The sequence below is a fragment of the Portunus trituberculatus genome, chromosome 39, assembly GCF_017591435.1.
Source record: "Portunus trituberculatus isolate SZX2019 chromosome 39, ASM1759143v1, whole genome shotgun sequence".
In the NCBI taxonomy this organism is placed as follows: domain Eukaryota; kingdom Metazoa; phylum Arthropoda; class Malacostraca; order Decapoda; family Portunidae; genus Portunus; species Portunus trituberculatus.
Genome location: NC_059293.1, coordinates 16,758,163 through 16,776,294, shown reverse-complemented (window position 1 = coordinate 16,776,294; position 18,132 = coordinate 16,758,163). Strand labels below are relative to the sequence as shown.

Below are 18,132 nucleotides of genomic sequence, written 5' to 3'. Positions count from 1 at the left end.
GAAAATGTCCCCTCCTCTCCCTCTTCCCCCCCCACCCCAGAACTCTGCCTTTCCTCTCTCTCTCCTCGTCTTCCACTTTTTTCTTTTTCCTCCTCCCCTTCCATTCCTTCCTCCTCCCTTCTTTCACGACCTTCACTCTTCCTTTCACTATTTCTCACTTCCTATTTTCCTTCCTCATTTTTTCATCACCTTTCTCTCTCTCTCTCTCTCTCTCTCTCTCTCTGTGTGTGTGTGTGTGTGTGTGTGTGTGTGTGTGTGTGTGTGTGTGTGTGTGTGTGTGTGTGTGTGTGTGTGTGTGTGTGTGTGTGTGTGTGTGTGTGTGTGTGTGGCCATTAAAAACTCCATTCAATATTTCTTTCTTACTTCCTCTCGTCCTCCTTCACCTCCTCCTCCTCCTCCTCCTTCACCTCCTCCTCCTCCTTCACCTCCTCCTCCTCCTCCCTACCTTGGACATAACCTGTGTACTGTGGCTACTTTTACCTTCTTTAAACATTACTGGTTTGGTGGGAGAGATGGAGAGGGGGAGAGGAGAGGGGAGAGAGGGGAGAGGGAGAGTGAGTAGTTCCCAGGCCCTCAATCCGGGTGTCTTCTGAGGGTCATAGCCTCTCGTGACCTACCCTCCCCTCACTCCTCACTCCTCCTCCTCCTCCTCCTCCTCCTCCTCCCCCCACCTTGTCCCTCTATTCCTCCTTCCCCTTTCCATTCTTCTAATAACCTGACTACCTTTACCTTCCCCTCCCTTTTAACTTGTCTACCTTCCCCTCACCTCTATGGACTGGACTGGACTGGACTCTCTCTCTCTCTCTCTCTCTCTCTCTCTCTCTCTCTCTCTCTCTCTTCCCCTTCACTGGTTTTCGTGACCTAAGCAAGAGGAGGTGAAGGTTGTGGCTGTCACTCCTGCTTCTAGTACTGACTCTACATCAACAACAACAACAACGACGACGACGACAACAACAACAAAAACAATGATGACGATAACTACTGCTGTTACTATAATTGATATTTTTAAACCTGTTACGTATGAAGGAATGTTATCTACTGGTGCTCCTGAACCCCTTAAATACTGGGACGCATTCCTTACCATGAGTTTCAGGTGTGATTAGACGATTTTATTGACATCAGGAAGGGTCTATGGAGGTCAGAAGATTAATGGTCTCCTATTTGCTTATCAATTTCCCTTTCTTCCTATCTACTTTCCTCAATTTCGTTTATTTTTCTCTCTTTGCGTTTCTCTGTATGTAATTTTGTCTTTCTCTTGTCTGAGTGTTCACTATTTCAATGCCTACTTACGTGTTTGAAGGTGTTTAAAATCGCCAAATATCAAGTGGAATGTATGTAACACGTCATGGTACTCAATAATAATAATAATAATAATAATAATAATAATAATAATAATAATAATAATAATAATAATGATTCATTCCATTACTGCTATTACAACAAGAACTGGAACAAAACGACCACTACTACTACTTCTACTACTACTACTACTATTACTACTACCACAATTGATAAACTTCTTCTCAGTTCAAAATAGTAGTAGTAGTAGTAGTAGTAGTAGTAGTAGTAGTAGTAGTAGTAGCAGTAGCAGTAGCAGTAGCAATAATAATAATAATAATAATAATAATAATAATAATAATAATAATAATAATAATTTTTCGCACATGTTAAACTGAACTTCATATTTTTACTCAAAACTTTCGAAAAATTAGAAAATATAAAACGCACTCAAAAAAATACCTTCTCTCTCTCTCTCTCTCTCTCTCTCTCTCTCTCTCTCTCTCTGGTGAATGTGATAAAGGTATAAATAAAGAAATGTTGAAAGAATGGATGCAAGGAGGAAAAAACAGAACATAGGAGAGAGAGAGAGAGAGAGAGAGAGAGAGAGAGAGAGAGAGAGAGAGAGAGAGAGAGAGAGAGAGAGAGAGAGAGTGTACTGGTGCAACAAACAGGTTTCAAGAGTACAAATGGAGGAGGAGGAGGAGGAGGAGGAGGAGGAGGAGGAGGAGGAGGAGGAGGAGGAGGAGGAGGAGGAGGAGGAGGAGGAGGAGGAGGAGGAGGAGGAGGAGGAGGAGGGTGAAAGTCAGGTGCTGTAAAGTGTAGGCTGGTCTTCTTCTTCCTCTTCTTCCTCCTCCTCCTCCTATTCTTCACTCTTATTCAGGTTTGCAATGCCATGAGAGAGAGAGAGAGAGAGAGAGAGAGAGAGAGAGAGAGAGAGAGAGAGAGAGAGAGAGAGAGAGAGAGAGAGAGAGAGAGAGAGAGTAAAGCAAGGAAAACTACCACAACTACAGATCCACTTCCTAATAACCCATGTCTGTCTCTTTATCGCATCTGATTCTCCATTTTCCCCCATGTAAATCCTCCCCCCGCCCTGCTGCGTCCTGTCCTGCCTCTGGTCATGTCACCCTGATGGAGCGTTGCCAGCTAGCGCAATGTCACAAGAGTCGAAACTTGGTGAGATGTCAGATCCTTACACACCTACCCATTATGGTCCAACGGGGCTCATAGATGGGTGACAGCCAAAACACAATAACTCTGATTGATAGGCGGGGCAAAGTCATCACCTGTGTCCACTATGCATTGTGTCCACTGTCCCTATACATTGATTCACCGCTATTGTGTTTCCAGTCAGCCAGAGTTACACACGGAGTTAGCCAAGTGAAAGTTTGCCTTCCCCACAGTCTTTGATTTCCATATTACCTGTATTTGGTCAGGAATGTTCTTCCTTTTTTTATGCTTTTCGTCTATTTTATGTTATTGTTTGACTAATTTTGGTTGTGGTCGGGTTTTATATAGTTATTTTTTGTGTTTTTGTCCACTATTTGCATCCACATTTATCCTTTTCATGGTTTGGCTTGAATTTTTTGTCAAGTCCGTTTGGTTTTCGTATGTTTTCTTCTTTCTGCGCTCTAACATTCCGTAAGGTAGGTCTGCCTTGTAGCTCCTGTCATATGTATTATTTTCCTTCTAATTTTACTTTTTTTTTTTTAATGTGCATTGTCTTCTTCACTTTCTTTACATACCGAGAGCCATCCCGTGTCTCCGTTCCTGAGATGTGCTTCATTCGTGCTTCTTTTTATACGCAGTTTCAGATTTTCTCGCATCACTGGCTGTTAGCTTCACTTTCTTTGGACGTTCACCTGTGTCCTCACGTTCTCTCACACGAGCCCCCATGTGCAAATTAACACCAAGTGCAACAATATTACTTTAACTGCTAAATTGAAAACACACTATCTCCATCTACAACACACAAACACACCCACACACACAGGCAATATGGTAAGATTTGCTGGAATACGATGCGTAATATCCAATCTGTTGTTGCTTTCTGTTAGAAAGTCTGAGAATCGGAGAGAAGGCGACATGCTGGAGGCAGGAAGTGGATTGATTCCCTTGTTGGCGTGAGTTTGGGCTGACTTTCAGACCCAAACAGCCACTTTCGTGAACACTAAGTGGCTTCATCTTTGGTGCGGTTCAGTTTCATGTTCAGCAAGTTTTGAGCAAGAAACAAAATGTCTTATCACTTGTGGCTCGCGCTGCCTCCCTGCAAGACGCTTCTTGCCTGCGGCTCCGCATGGTGCACCAAGAGGCGTAAAGCAGTTCTTTCAGTGTGTTGTGGGGCAAGGTGAAGAGAATACACTCTTTACAGGTTTGCCTGATCCATGTCAAGTTGGTCGTCACCTGTGGTGACGTCTTCCTGGACGCTCTGGGTGAGCGGGTGGCAGGCTGGATGGACTGTCTGTATGAGTGTGTAGTCACGTGCTTCCTCAACTAAGGTGTGTCAAGAAGACTGAGCCTTGAGACATTCGGGAGACTCAGTACAAGTGAGCCGTGGCCAGAACATGGTGTGGTCTTTATGGTCTCTGGTCAATGTTGCTAAGGATCACGTGACTCGTGGCCCTTAAGATCTGAGTATCTGGTTCCTTTTACTTCCATAAGAAGATAACAACGTGTGCTCTGACACGAAACAATTTTAAAGAGAGTGATTCCACGTAAATCTCATTCAAGTTTTAGTCAAACAATGTCAAATAACAAAGATCACATGATGGAGTCTTGAAGGAAAATTACGATAAGCAACGAAAGCTAACTATTACTCAGCTAATCATATCCAATTCATTAATTAACTCATTACTCCAAGATATGCATTCATTTACTGATTACACCGAGCAACCTACACGGCCCGAACACACGCCATCAGTTATCCACACGCTCGCTGCCCACACTGTAGCAGTCCACCAAAGAAACACGACCACAATCTGTTCGCAGTATAACCTTAATCCAATTCCTTAACATATATTGTCCCTAACTGGCTTCCCCCTTCCCCTCTAAATACGCGAACACAAACGGAATATCTCAGACAACTTTTTATGATGATGATGACAAAGAAAAAACAATAAAAAGAAAAACGGAACAAGAATTTCAAATACCTATTACATTTAAAAAAAAAAACTTTCTTTAATTTCTCTAACTCCTAGATCAGAACTTGTAATGCGTTGAAATCACATTAAGTATTAGAGCTGCTGTTACTATCGCTTCTACTACTACTACTACTACTACTACTACTACTACTATCAATAAAACAGTATTACTCATTCGCTTATTTAACCTATACATCCCTATATACCCTTATCATCCCTGCTAATGTCTAGTGCAAAGATGTCAGGATTACTATCTAAGACTCGTTGAAATCACGCACACAACACGAGCAGTACATTTTATATATAGAAGAACACATAATTATATCCACCCATATTTACAAACATATTTCCACACACATCAAGAATAGACAACAAATAAGAAGACAAAATACACATATAAAGTGGGCCGGTAGGAAAGCATTCAAACCTATTCCTACTATAATAATCTGTCTACTCTAAAGTGGCTCCTGTATCTGTCTTAATGTTGTCCCAGGGAATGCGTGGTTGTCAGATCTTGAGGCAAACCGTGAGCTGTCCTTGTAATAAAGTGCGTTGATCAAGAGAAAACAAGTATTATTCACATCAAATCAGTTACGTTGTCAATAATATGTTTTAAATCCAGGAGCCATTTTAGAGTACACAGACTATACCAGACTGGACACCACCACAGACTTGAGCTATCCCTACACTCTACACTTCCTCTTACACATACTTGAGGACATTCTTTCGTACCTTCAACCAAGAAACACACGGAAAAATGTCTAACTGTATTCATATTTAGGGATTACATAACCTTGATCTGTAAACTGTCACAATATATTTAGATTTTAGGTTGTAGTGTATGTCTGTCTGTCTGTCTGTCTGTATGTATCTATCTATATACCTACCTACTTATCTATCTATCTGTCTGTCTGTTTGTCTATCTTCCTATTTTTCAATTTGTTACGTAATATCATAACGATCTGAGTGACAATTCAAAACACCTTGCAATCAGTTCTTCCACGCAGAGAGAGAGAGAGAGAGAGAGAGAGAGAGAGAGAGAGAGAGAGAGAGAGAGAGAGAGAGAGAGAGAGAGAGAGTAGCTAACTTCCTTGTTTTTACTTCCAACTAGTTATTAAAACCCCATGTCGGAAGTTAGCTGTTACTCTCTCTCTCTCTCTCTCTCTCTCTCTCTCTCTCTCTCTCTCTCTCTCTCTCTCTCTCTCCCCTCGGGGCATGATACAGAGACCAGGGATTCCCACACAACCAAGCTTTCACTCTCTTCTCTCCTCCTCCTCCTCCTCCTGTTCCTCTTCTTCCTCTTTCTCCTTCTATTCTCCCTCTTTCTTTTCCTCCTTCTATTCTCTTCCTATTCCTCCTCTTTCTCTTCCTCGTCCTACTCCCCTCTTTCTCTTCCTCTTTATATTTCCCTTCTTTCTCTTCCTCCTTCTATTCCAATCTTTTTCTTCCTCCTGCTACTTCTCCTCTTTCTATTTCTCCTATTCTCTCTTTCTATTCCTCCTTCTCTTTCTCTCAATAATTATATTCCTAGTATTTCTCTTCCTCCTTCTATTCATCTTTCTCTTCCTCCTCTTTCTCCTCTCACTTTCATTATTTCTTTTCAGTTCCTTTCACTCACACTGTTTCATAATTGTTCGTACGAGTTCACCAGCAAAGCCTAATGAGAGATTAAAAATAAAGGAACATACGAAACAAAAGAAAAAATAAATAGATAAAATAAATGAGTAAATAATGAATAAACAAATACAAGTCCAGGAAAGTTAAAGATGGAAGAAAAAAAACACTAGGAAAATACTAAATGTATGGAAATGAGACAACGACTTTTTCCTCTCTCTCTCTCTCTCTCTCTCTCTCTCTCTCTCTCTCTCTCTCTCTCTCTCTCTCTCTTTCTGTCCAATTAGAAATGGCAAATCCAGTTTTTCTTCCCACGGCTGTCAGTGTGTGTGTGTGTGTGTGTGTGTGTGTGTGTGTGTGTGTGTGTACACACACACACACACACACACACACACACACACACACACACACACACACACACACACACACACACACACCGCGTAGTGTAGTGGTTAGCACGCTCGACTCACAATCGAGAGGGCCGGATTCGAATCCCGGTAAGCGGCGAGGCAGATGGGAAGTCTCTTAATGTGTGGGGTGTGTTCACCTAGCAGTAACTAGGTATGGGATGTAACTCGAGGGGTTGTGGCCTCGCTGTTCCGGTGTGTGGAGTGTGTTATGTGGTCTCAGTCCTACCCGAAGATCGGTCTATGAGCTCTGAGCTCGCTCCGTAATGGGGCTGGGTGACCAGCAGACGACCGAGGTGAATCACACACACACGAGAGAGAGAGAGAGAGAGAGAGAGAGAGAGAGAGAGAGAGAGAGAGAGAGAGAGAGAGAGAGAGAGAGAGAGAGAGAGAGAGAGAGAGAGAGAGAGGTGGTTGGATCTCAGAAGGAAGGGAAAGTTGTTATCCTTGGGAGGAGGAGGATGAGAGGGAGGGAGGACGAGAGGAAGGAAGGAGGGAAGGAGGGAGGGAGAGGATGGTATGTAAGGAGGGAAGAAGGTACTCCATGAAGAGGAGGAGGAGGAGGAGGGGGAGGAGGAGGAGGATAATAAATAGAGATAGAAGATAAATTAATAAAAAGATAGGAGGAAGCCAAGAAGAAAAAAAAGGTGACGGAAGGAAGGGAGGAAGAGGAAGAGGAGAAAAGGAAGATGACACGAGTAATGAAGGACTACGAGGAGGAGGAGGAGGAGGAGGAGGAGGAGGAGGAGGAGGAGGAGGAGGAGGAGGAGGAGGAGGAGGACAGGTAGGTAGCACTGAGTAAAGGTTCTGGTACAGCTTGTTTTGGGAGGAGGAGGAGGAGGAGGAGGAGGAGGAGGAGGAGGAGGAGGAGGAGGAGGAGGAGGAGGAGGAGGTTACTTATCCTTTACCCAGAGGAAACTAATACTTGGTCCGCTTTACTAGGAGAGAGAGAGAGAGAGAGAGAGAGAGAGAGAGAGAGAGAGAGAGAGAGAGAGTGCTAATCTTATTCATTTTCTATTCAAGACATCATTATTATTATTATCACCAGCAGCAGCAGCAGCAGCATCAGCAGTATCGGCAGTAGTAGTAGTAGTAGTAGTAGTAGTAGTAGTAGTAGTAGTAGTAGTAGTAGTAGTAGTAGCAGTAGCGGCAGTAGTAGTAGTAGTAGTAGTAGTAGTAGTAGTAGTAGTAGTAGTAGTAACAACAACAACAACAACAACAACAACAACAACAACAACAACAACAACAACAACAACCACCAGTCAGCCCATCACCTATCAATCTCCTCAGGTAACACAGGTAAACATGATAACACTAACGGTAGATGGGGAGGAGCCTTCTTCACTACTACCCTCCGTGTCTCACCTCAGATTAGATAACTCGCCACAAACAACCTGGTGAGGGCTAAGGTCCATCACCACAACACTCCCTGATGGTCTTCCTCACTTGGGAGGGTAAAGAAGAGGAAGAAGAAGAAGAAGAAGAAGAAGAAGAAGAAGGAGCAAGAGAAGAAGAAGAAGAAGGAGCGAGAGAAGAAGAAGAGAAGAAGAAGAAGAAGAAGAAGAAGAAGAAGAAGAAGAAGAAGAAGAAGAAGAAGAAGAAGAAGAAGAAGAAGAAGAAGAAGAAGAAGAAGAAGAAGAAGAAGAAGAAGAAGAAGAAGAAGAAGAAGAAGAAGAAGAAGAAGAAGAAGAAGAAGAAGAAGAAGAAGAAGAAGAAGAAGAAGAAGAAGAAGAAGAAGAAGAAGAAGAAGAAGAAGAAGAAGAAGAAGAAGAAGAAGAAGAAGAAGAAGAAGAAGAAGAAGAAGAAGAAGAAGAAGAAGAAGAAGAAGAAGAAGAAGAAGAAGAAGAAGAAGAAGAAGAAGAAGAAGAAGAAGAAGAAGAAGAAGAAGAAGAAGAAGAAGAAGAAGAAGAAGAAGAAGAAGAAGAAGAAGAAGAAGAAGAAGAAGAAGAAGAAGAAGAAGAAGAAGAAGAAGAAGAAGAAGAAGAAGAAGAAGAAGAAGAAGAAGAAGAAGAAGAAGAAGAAGAAGAAGAAGAAGAAGAAGAAGAAGAAGAAGAAGAAGAAGAAGGAGCAAGAGAAGAAGGAGCAAGAGAAGAAGAAAGAAGAAGAAGAATAAGAATAAGAATAAGAATAAGAATAAGAAGAAGAAGAAAATACAGAAAACGAAGAGAAATGTAAAAGAAAAAAGGACAAAAATAACGATAACAATAACAACAAAGAAAAATAAAAATAAAATAAAAAAAGAGATAACGATAATGGTAACAACAACAACAACAACAACAACAACAACAACAACAACAACAACAACACAGGATAAAAGCAAATACCCTCATCTTATCACAAATATTTTGTAAGGTCACGATTACACTCACCATTACCTTTCCTCTCTTAAGACTAACATTGCTTGTACTAACACAGTGAGATAAAGTAAAGTCTTTCTGAGGGCCAAGTCACTCACACAAACATAACCCAAGGCAGCAACACGTGTCTCTCCGTTAATCAACCTAACCAGTATTACACAACCTGTATTATCCCCTTCAATACTGAGACACATTTTTACTTTGAGATTTGTGTACGATTAGACCATTTTATTCACATTACGAAGGGTATATATGTAAAGGTCAGAAGATTAATGGCCACAGTCCTCACTATTCTAATTCCTTCAGTACTGGGACACAGTTTCACCTTGAGATTTGTGTACGATTAGACCATTTCATTCACATTTGGAATGGTCAATGGAGGTCAGTAGATTAATGGCCACAGTCTCCACTATTTTAATCCCGTCCCCTCATGAGTTTCTGAAGCTGTAAGCAGAATGAGAACATTTTATTGACATTAGGAAGGGTCTATTGAAGTCAGTAGATTAATGGCCACAGTGTTCACTATTCTAATCCCCCCACATGAGTTTCTGAAGCTGTATAAAATCACCAAATAGTAAGCAGAACAAATATTGAAACGCGTCATGGTACTAAAGGGGTTAAAAGCACAGTGACAGTAACAGCAGTTTTATTTCCTTTAGCTAATTATGGTAAACATCAAAATTCACTCACAATCTAATTACTGTGAGTCTATCGGCCTAATAAGCAACAATGATAATAAATTAATCCCTTGAGTACCATGACACGTGTCCATATTGATTTTGCTTACTTTTTAGTGTTATACAGCTTCAGAAACTCATGTGGAGGATTAAACTAGTGAAAACTCTGGCCCTTAATCTTCTGGCCTCCATGAATCCTTCCTAATGTCAATAAAATGGTCTAATCGTACACAAATCTCAAGGTAAAAATGTGTTCCAGTACTGAAGAAGTTAAAGAAGTATTGAAAAATATAATAATGCTGTCTGTTAGTTGTGATGTTAAATAGTACAGTTCACACGTTGCCTAACTGTCTACCTATCGTCGAAATGAAGGAGAAAATAGACTAAAAGATGTATATAATAAAAAAAAGGTGATAATCTTAAGTGTCCAAGGGAGAATGATGAGAATTTAAACGTTATAATCCACCCCATGATCTAAACACTGTGAAACTGTGAAAGATGTATATAATAAAAGAAATAGATGATTTTGTGTGTTTAGCGAAGGATGATGAAAAGCTAAACATTAGAATCCACCCCATGATCTAAACATGTGAAACTCTCGTGTTAATGGAGGAAAAACATGAAAACAAGATGTATGATAGAGAAAACATGATAAAAGATGAATATAAGAAAAAAAAAAGTGGTTTTGTGTCCAACGAAGAATAATGAGAAGCTAAACATTAGAATCCATCCCATGATCTAAACAATGTGAAACTCTCGTGTTAATGGAGGAAAAACATGAAAACAAGGTGGAAATATGTATGAAAGAGTGATAACGAAAGGTGATACAAAACAACAACACACTTAACACCGAAAAAAAAAAAAAAAAAAAAAAAAGAAAATAGATTAAATACCCAATGAGATCAAAGTCAAATAAATAAACAACACAAACTCATCCACATGAACAAATAAACACAAACAAAACTAGAAATAAACAGAATAATAATAATAAAAAAATAATAAAAATAAATCACACCTTTAGTCTTAAAATTGAGAGAAAAGAAAAGAAAAGAAAAGAAAAAAAAGGAAAACAATACAACAGCGAAGAAAAGAAGAATAAGCAATGAAAGAAAGATAACTTTGCCGTGTGAAAGTTGAAGAATGTGCGTGTACTGAGAGGGGGGAGGGGAGGGAGGGAGGTAGGGAGAGGGAGGGGAAGGGGAGGATGAGAGAGGGGAGGAGGGAGAGAAGGGAACGAAGGATGGAGAATGAACACACACACACAGAGAGAGAGAGAGAGAGAGAGAGAGAGAGAGAGAGAGAGAGAGAGAGAGAGAGAGAGAGAGAGAGAGAGAGAGAGAGAGAGAGAGAGAGAAGACACATTATTACAAAAGACATTTGGGAATAAACACAATCCTCTATCAAGGTCTCTCTCTCTCTCTCTCTCTAACTCTTGACTGAGGGCGAAAATGAGTGAACGAGAGAACGACTGCGTGACTTGCGAGAGAGAGAGAGAGAGAGAGAGAGAGAGAGAGAGAGAGAGAGAGAGAGAGAGAGAGAGAGAGAGAGAGAGAGAGAGAGAGAGAGAGAGAGAGAGAGAGAGAAAAGTTGTAGTCATTTGCTGGAGTCATTCAAACGTGTACACCTTAACTTACACAAACACACACACACACACACACACACACACACACACACACACACACACACTACACATAACTCTACAGTACTGTATGTTTAATATGTGACCCAATATAAACTTACTGTAACATTTATACATTCGTACTGTGTATACATAAATTATGATACAAGAGGGACGAAATACAAAAGGGAATTAATTAAATCTTATGCCCATACTCTCCCCTACCCCCCCACAACCAGCTTAGGGACAGATGGGAATGCGGGGTTTCGGGTGGGAAACACGAAGAACTTAGAAGAAAGAGAATCGAAGAGGAAAGAGAAGTGGAGAAGAAAGCAAAGCGAAGAGAAGAGGAAAGAGGAGAGGAGAGAAGAGGAAAGAATAAGAGAGGAGAGGAGAGGAGAGGAAATCTGACAAGAGGAGACAGTACCCTGAGGAAAATGGACAAAACCACCTTCTTACTAACAACAGACTAAATAAACAAATAAGCAGAAAACACAAATAAAAACAAATGAACGAAAAGCAACTGTAGCATTATTATCTCACCATGGCCGGATGCACTTCAAGACAATGAATCACGAGTCACAGTCACCAGTCCAGGCACAGAGGCAGAGGCGTGCGCGTACCTACTCCAACAAATTTTAGCACAACACTGGTGCAAGCGAGGCAAGAGAGATTGGCCCATATCCTTGCTCTCTCACCATCACTGCTTTCCAAAGGCTCCAGATGAACATACTCGTGCTTTTAAGAGTATTTTTTTTTTGGTTCTGGTGATACATTGGCAAGATTTCTAGTTTATTATAAGGCGAAACTGTCTTAAAAACTCGCTAGTTGTCTCTGTGGCCTTGGAAAATTGTCGTAGTGAGAGGGGAAGAGGTTTTTGAATACGGGTATCTGTACTGAAGTCTCGTGAATCCTCGAAGCATTACCGGCAATTAGTTCACGGTTCACGCTCCGCTCACTGTCCGCCTCAGCTGCAGCGTTAGGTAATGCAGGAGTTCAGCTCGTATTCTCAAATACTTCCGTGCTTCACCCTCACTATTTCACAGGTTTTGTTAAATTTAAACTTTTTTTTAAGGTGTTTTTACGGTTCTAAAGGCAGAGTGACGAGATTTCTATATTAACTGCAGAAACACAATTAAAAGTCCCGTTAATCATCTCTGTGGCCTTGGGAAATGGTTTGAATATAGTTCCGAGCTTCACTAATTCAAAGGCATTACTTAAATTTACACGATTCTTTTAAGGTGTTTTTTACGGTTCTAGAGGCAAAGTGACAAGATTTCTACATTCTTAACTAGAGATGCACTTTTAAAGGCCGACTAGTCATCTCTGTGACTAGGAAATGTTTTGAAAATAGTTCTGTGCTTTACCTTTACTATTTTAAAGGGCTTTATTTAAATTTACATGGTTTTTAAGATGTTTTTTTTTTACTGTTCTAGAGGCAGTGACGAGATTACTACATTATTAACTTCAGAAGCACTATTGAAAAATCCCGCTAATCATCTCTGGGCTTGTAAATACTCGTGGTAAAAGAGCAAAGCGTTCGTAAATAAGGACCTTAGTACAGCGTTGGTTGAGTTATGAAGGTTTACGTTAGTGACTTATCGTACGCTATGCCTCATGATTTTTTTTATTAATTTCTATCATAATTTTTTCTTTTAAGTTTGAAGTACATTAGTTAACAAAAAAAAAAAGTGTTTCATAAGTACTGTGTCAAGTTATGTGTCTTTTACTGTGGCTGTTTTATATTTTGGCTTACGTATTTACTAATTTACCTTCTCTATTGTGTCTTTTCTATTCTATATGTCTCTTTAGCTGTTATTCAATACTGTTACTATACGTCTTAACCCCTTCAGTATCATGACGCGCTTCCATATTCATTCTGCTTACTATTTGGTGATTCTGTACAGCTTGAGAAACTTATGTGGGGGGATTAAAATAGTGAAGACTGTGGCCATTAACCTTTTGACCCCATAAACCCTTCCTGAAGCAAATAAAATGGTCTAATCGTACACAAATCTCAAGGTAAAAATGCGTCTCAGTACTGTACACTACTGTTTTACGTTACACACAGACAGACAGACAGACAGACAGACAGACAGACAGACAGACAGACAGACAGACAGACAGACACACACACACACACACACACACACACACACACACACACCGTGAAATTCATTGGTGTGAATCGCTCGCTGTCTGACAATTAAGGTGTTCCAAAGTTACGTGAATTGCGTGATGGGTGCGTGTAATAATGTGACAAGCCCGCCAGTGTGATGGTGCGGGTGTTAAGTCACGTGACATCATCAGCTGGTAATAATAATGGTGTCCTGGTAATATCCGTAACAAAAGCTTCATTCCAATACGGCTTACGATGAGAATATAAGTGGAGCAAAGGAACAAAAGTCAGGAGGAGGAGGAAGAGGAAGAGGAAGAGGAGGAGGAGGAGGAGGAGGAGGAGGAGGAGGAGGAGGTGAAGTATTACAGAACAAATCATGGTGCTTTAAATCCTTCCCTTTCTTGTTCTCCACGGCGTGCGTGTTGCATTCACCTCCCTTAACACCTTAATGAGACAGGTGGCCCTAACCTAACCTTACCTAACCAAACCTAATTTAATCTAAACCTATTCTAACCTCACTTAACCAAACCTAACCTCACCTAACCAAACCTATTCTAACCTAACCTAACCTAACCTAACCAAACCTATTCTAACCTAACCTAACCAAACCTATTCTAACCTCCCTTAACTAAACCTATTCTAACCTAACCTAACCAAACCTATTCTAACCTCACCTAACCAAACCTATTCTAACCTAACCTAACCTATTCTAACCTAACTTAACCAAACCTATTCTAACCTAACCTAACCTACGGACGCGCAGTGAAAATGTACGTTATCTAATAATTACATGTAAATAACCAAAAGAGTATAAGTCAAGTATCCATTAACTCTCTCTCTCTCTCTCTCTCTCTCTCTAAAAGGAAGCAACGTCACAGAAAACAAACGTGCCATTAATTCCACGCCACGACACTTGCCCGGAAAAACCAAAGAGACACGACGACAACAATGGAGAGAGAGAGAGAGAGAGAGAGAGAGAGAGAGAGAGAGAGAGAGAGAGAGAGAGAGAGAGAGAGAGAGAGAGAGAGAGAGAGAGAAATAGAAGTAGGTGGTGAGAGAAGTAAAAGAAAAAAAGAAAAGAGGAAAGGAGAAAGAATCCAGATAAAATCAAGTTCCAGAAAGGTCATGAGAGAGAGAGAGAGAGAGAGAGAGAGAGAGAGAGAGAGAGAGAGAGAGAGAGAGAGACTATACATAACCTACATACACTAAAAAAGAAAGTTAGGGAGGAAGAATGGGAGATAATAACTGCTCTCTTAAGTACGACAATATGAGAAACAGGAAGACAAAAAGACAGACTCCTCCTCCTCCTCCTCCTCCTCCTCCTCCTCCTCCTCCTCCTGAAACAACATGCACTTTCTTACCTCATTGGATATTGCAGCGGTGTGTGGTTAGGTTAGGTTAGGTCAAGTACTACCGCAAGAGCCACAGTTGTAGTAGTTGTAGTAGTAGTAGTAGTTGTAGTGGTGTGGGTTTCTTGTAGTTACAGTCATTTTGGTGGTAGTAGTAGTAGTAGTAGTAGTAGTAGTAGTAGTAGTAGTAGTGTAGTGGTGTAGTGTGGTGGTGGTGGTATAATAATAATAATAATAATAATAATAATAATAATAATAATAATAATGTAACACTACGTTTTCTTTTTTCTTTTTTTGTTTTCACTGCAGAGCGCACTTCGTTTTCTGTTTGGATATCTTTTTTTTTTCTTTTTTCTTTTGTTTTCTCCTGTACCGTTTTCTTTAATTTCGTTTTTTTCTGTACCGTTCTCTAATCTCGTTTTCTCTTTTCTTGCTCTAGTTTGTGTGGCATCGCGAAGGGAAATTTCTCAAGTGTTTTCTATTTTCATCTATTTCCTTTACTAACTGACACATTTTCTTTTTTTTTTTTCAATATACACTTTTTTTTTTCCTTGCCACTTTTGCCGTTTTCAAATTGTATCACTATTTTTTTTTTGGTATTTTTTTCGTTCTTTCGTTCGTACGCACTCGTTCTTTGTTCGTTTCATCAACTTCCTGTCACTTCTGCTTACTTTCGTTTAGGTCAACCTGTTAAACGAGGAATACAAAAATAGCTAAGATTATTTCATTGTCTAAAAATACACGTAAGATGATCCAGTACCATATTATTACCTCCTACCCCTCTCTCTCTCTCTCTCTCTCTCTACACACATGAAAAAGTAAGGTAAACATTTTCCTTCACAAATCCGTAAGAGAAAAAAAAAAAACATGCCTACAATTCTTTTTCCCATAAATTTCATGTAAAACTGTAAATATCGTGTCTTTAATAAGCACGATTACTTTTGTGGTGGTAGTGGTGGTTGTGAGGGGGCATTAATAACCTCCCCCCTCCCCCTCTCCCTCTCCCTCTCTCTCTCTCTCTCTCCTCGTGCCCACTTTCGCTTTCTCCCCACTCAGCGGTCGCTCGCCTCTTTCTTTGCTTATTGTTCTTTTTTCCTTCCCGCTCATTGACTTGCCCCACTAACCAAGTTCATATACTTCAGCAAATATACTGGAAATACAGGCAAGAAGAAAAAGGAGAAAGAAAATAAAAGTCGGTGCTTGTCATCAGCCATGCGTGACAGACAGACAGACAGACAGACAAGATACACGTACTCGACTTTACTTTTCCTCTTAACACTTAACACTTGAGCAACGTTGACGAGGTGTAAGCGTGTGAAGTCTTCCTCCATTTATATTCTTTCCATTACTTAATTAAGACGATTCACTATAAAAAAAATGAGAGAGAAAAAATGAACAGCTGAATGAGGGAAACTTTTTTATTTTTTTTTCTTTCATTAGCGGTTCAGAAGCAACAGTATCACTCAGAAATTTCACTCGGTTTCAATTATATGAGTCAAACAAATAGAAAAATAAAAAACGTAACAAAAATAGAAACACACCAAAGCACTTATCATTTTTTTCTCTTCAGCCAGAGCTTATGAACAACTCTGTACTTGTTACCACGAGGAACACAAACTCCCCCTGTGTTGTCTGTTCACGGAGGAGAGGAAGGGGGAAGAGGGGGGAAGGGGGTCGTGCGTTACTGAGGTTTCGAAATTTAGCGTTGTGGTGGTGGTGGTGGCAGCAGAAACCCCTCACTCCTCTCCCCTTCACCCCCAGTTCTCATGGCACTGTAGGAACACACTGGGCCCTTGAGCAGCCCCTTGGGGAAGCCACCTGGTGCGCAGCTCTCCCCGCCCTGCTGAGTCAGTGGAGCCCCGAGATATCCACCACTGATTCCGGGTAACTCGCACAGAAGAGAGCAAGTGAGAGTGAAAGGAGAGCAGCGAGACGTACACCCTCCCACCACGATGTTCGGGCGAGTACTGAGCAGTGAGCCAGCCAGTGAGTGAGCGCGAGAGTGGTTCCGACTGGTTCACTTCACCCGTCCCTCATCTCCCTCCTGCTGTTCCTCTCCTCCACCCTCTCTCCTCTCCTCCCTCACGCCAGATTAAACGATTATGCCTATCCTGGTGTTATCGTGGTGCCTCAGTCGCACACATACATGACAAGGCGTGTATATTAGGGGTTACTGAACGAATAATACTAATGCAACTGATATTAACCCTTTCAATACTAGGGCACATTTTTACATTGAGTTTTGTGTATGATTAGAGCATTTTATTGACATTAGAAAGGGTTTATGGAGGTAAGAAGATGAATGGACACAGTCTTCACTAGTTTAACCCCCACATGAGTTTGTGAAGCTGTAAAAAAAATCACCAAACAGTAGGTAGAATGAATATAGTACTGAAGGGTTACTTACTGAAAGAATAATACTAATACTACATACATACTTATATTAAAACTATTTCTTCTCTTTTACTATCTATATTTCCTTTCCATACTACTACTATTACTATCACCGAGGAGGAAGAGGAAGAAGAGCGGAGGATATATAACTATAACACACACAAAAAAAAAAAAAAAAAAAAAAACACTCAATGAAGGAAACAACAACAATAACTTCAACACTAACAACAATTAAGGAAAAAAATATACGTCAATAGAAACAAAGAACAAGGAAGCATATATTTCAAACAAGGGCGAGGAACTACTGCTATTAATAATGGAGGAGGAGGAGGAGGAGGAGGAGGAGGAGGAGGAGGAGGAGGAGGAGGAGGAGGAGGAGAGGAGGAGGAGGAGAGAGAGAGAGAGAGAGGAGAGAGAGAGAGAGAGAGAGAGAGAGAGAGAGAGAGAGAGAGAGAGAGAGAGAGAGAGAGAGAGAGAGAGAGAGAGAGAGAATATACTATCATAGCATCCATCAGTGCAGTTTCATCTACTACTACTACTACTACTACTATGTACAACTACTACTGCCGCTACTACTACTACTACTACTACTACTACTACTACGACTAGTACTTAACAACAACAACAACAACAACAACAACTACTACTACTACTACACCAACTACTACTACTACTACTACTACTACTACGGTAACTAGCAAGGCACTTAACATAGTAATAACGCTAATGGCTCCAGATTACATCATTATAAAGAACAGGACATTACATATAATTAAATTCCACTTTTTTTTTATCATTTTCAAGGTGATTCCCCGGTGAAGGTGACGGAAAGTGACGTGTGTGGCGTCTTATTGTTCTGTATAATGGCTGCCGTCACCACCACTACCATAATCATCATCATCATCATCATCATTATCATCATCATTATTATTATTATTATTATTATTATTATTATCACTACCACTACCACCATCACAACCACCACTACCATCATCGTTATCATCATTGTCACTACTACTTCTACCACCAGTTTCATTATCGTCACCATCACTAACATCACTATAACGTCATTACATTCATTATCACCAGAGTTATTGGTCGTGTGCTTTATTATTCCCATCAACGCCATTATCATCATCATAGTTATAATTAAGTAACGCTATTTTCAGTACTATCATA

General features: G+C 40.5%; 1 protein-coding gene and 1 long non-coding RNA gene across 2 annotated transcripts in view; both read right to left on the bottom strand.

The window, feature by feature from the left end:
- LOC123515427 (mucin-5AC-like) overlaps positions 1–14,739 on the bottom strand; it is a 35,395-nt gene extending 20,656 nt beyond the window's left edge. The window contains exon 1 of the mRNA XM_045273976.1: positions 14,572–14,739. Within this exon, the coding sequence (XP_045129911.1) occupies positions 14,572–14,576 (5 nt within the window). The 5' untranslated portion in view covers positions 14,577–14,739. The remainder of the gene's footprint in view (positions 1–14,571) is intronic.
- A 250-nt stretch (positions 14,740–14,989) lies between these two features.
- Positions 14,990–16,491, bottom strand: LOC123515426. Its single transcript, XR_006677872.1, has 2 exons — positions 16,101–16,491; positions 14,990–15,246 (listed from the first exon to the last, which is right to left on the bottom strand). It is a non-coding gene; the product is annotated as an uncharacterized LOC123515426 (long non-coding RNA).
- Positions 16,492–18,132: the final 1,641 nt, after the last annotated feature.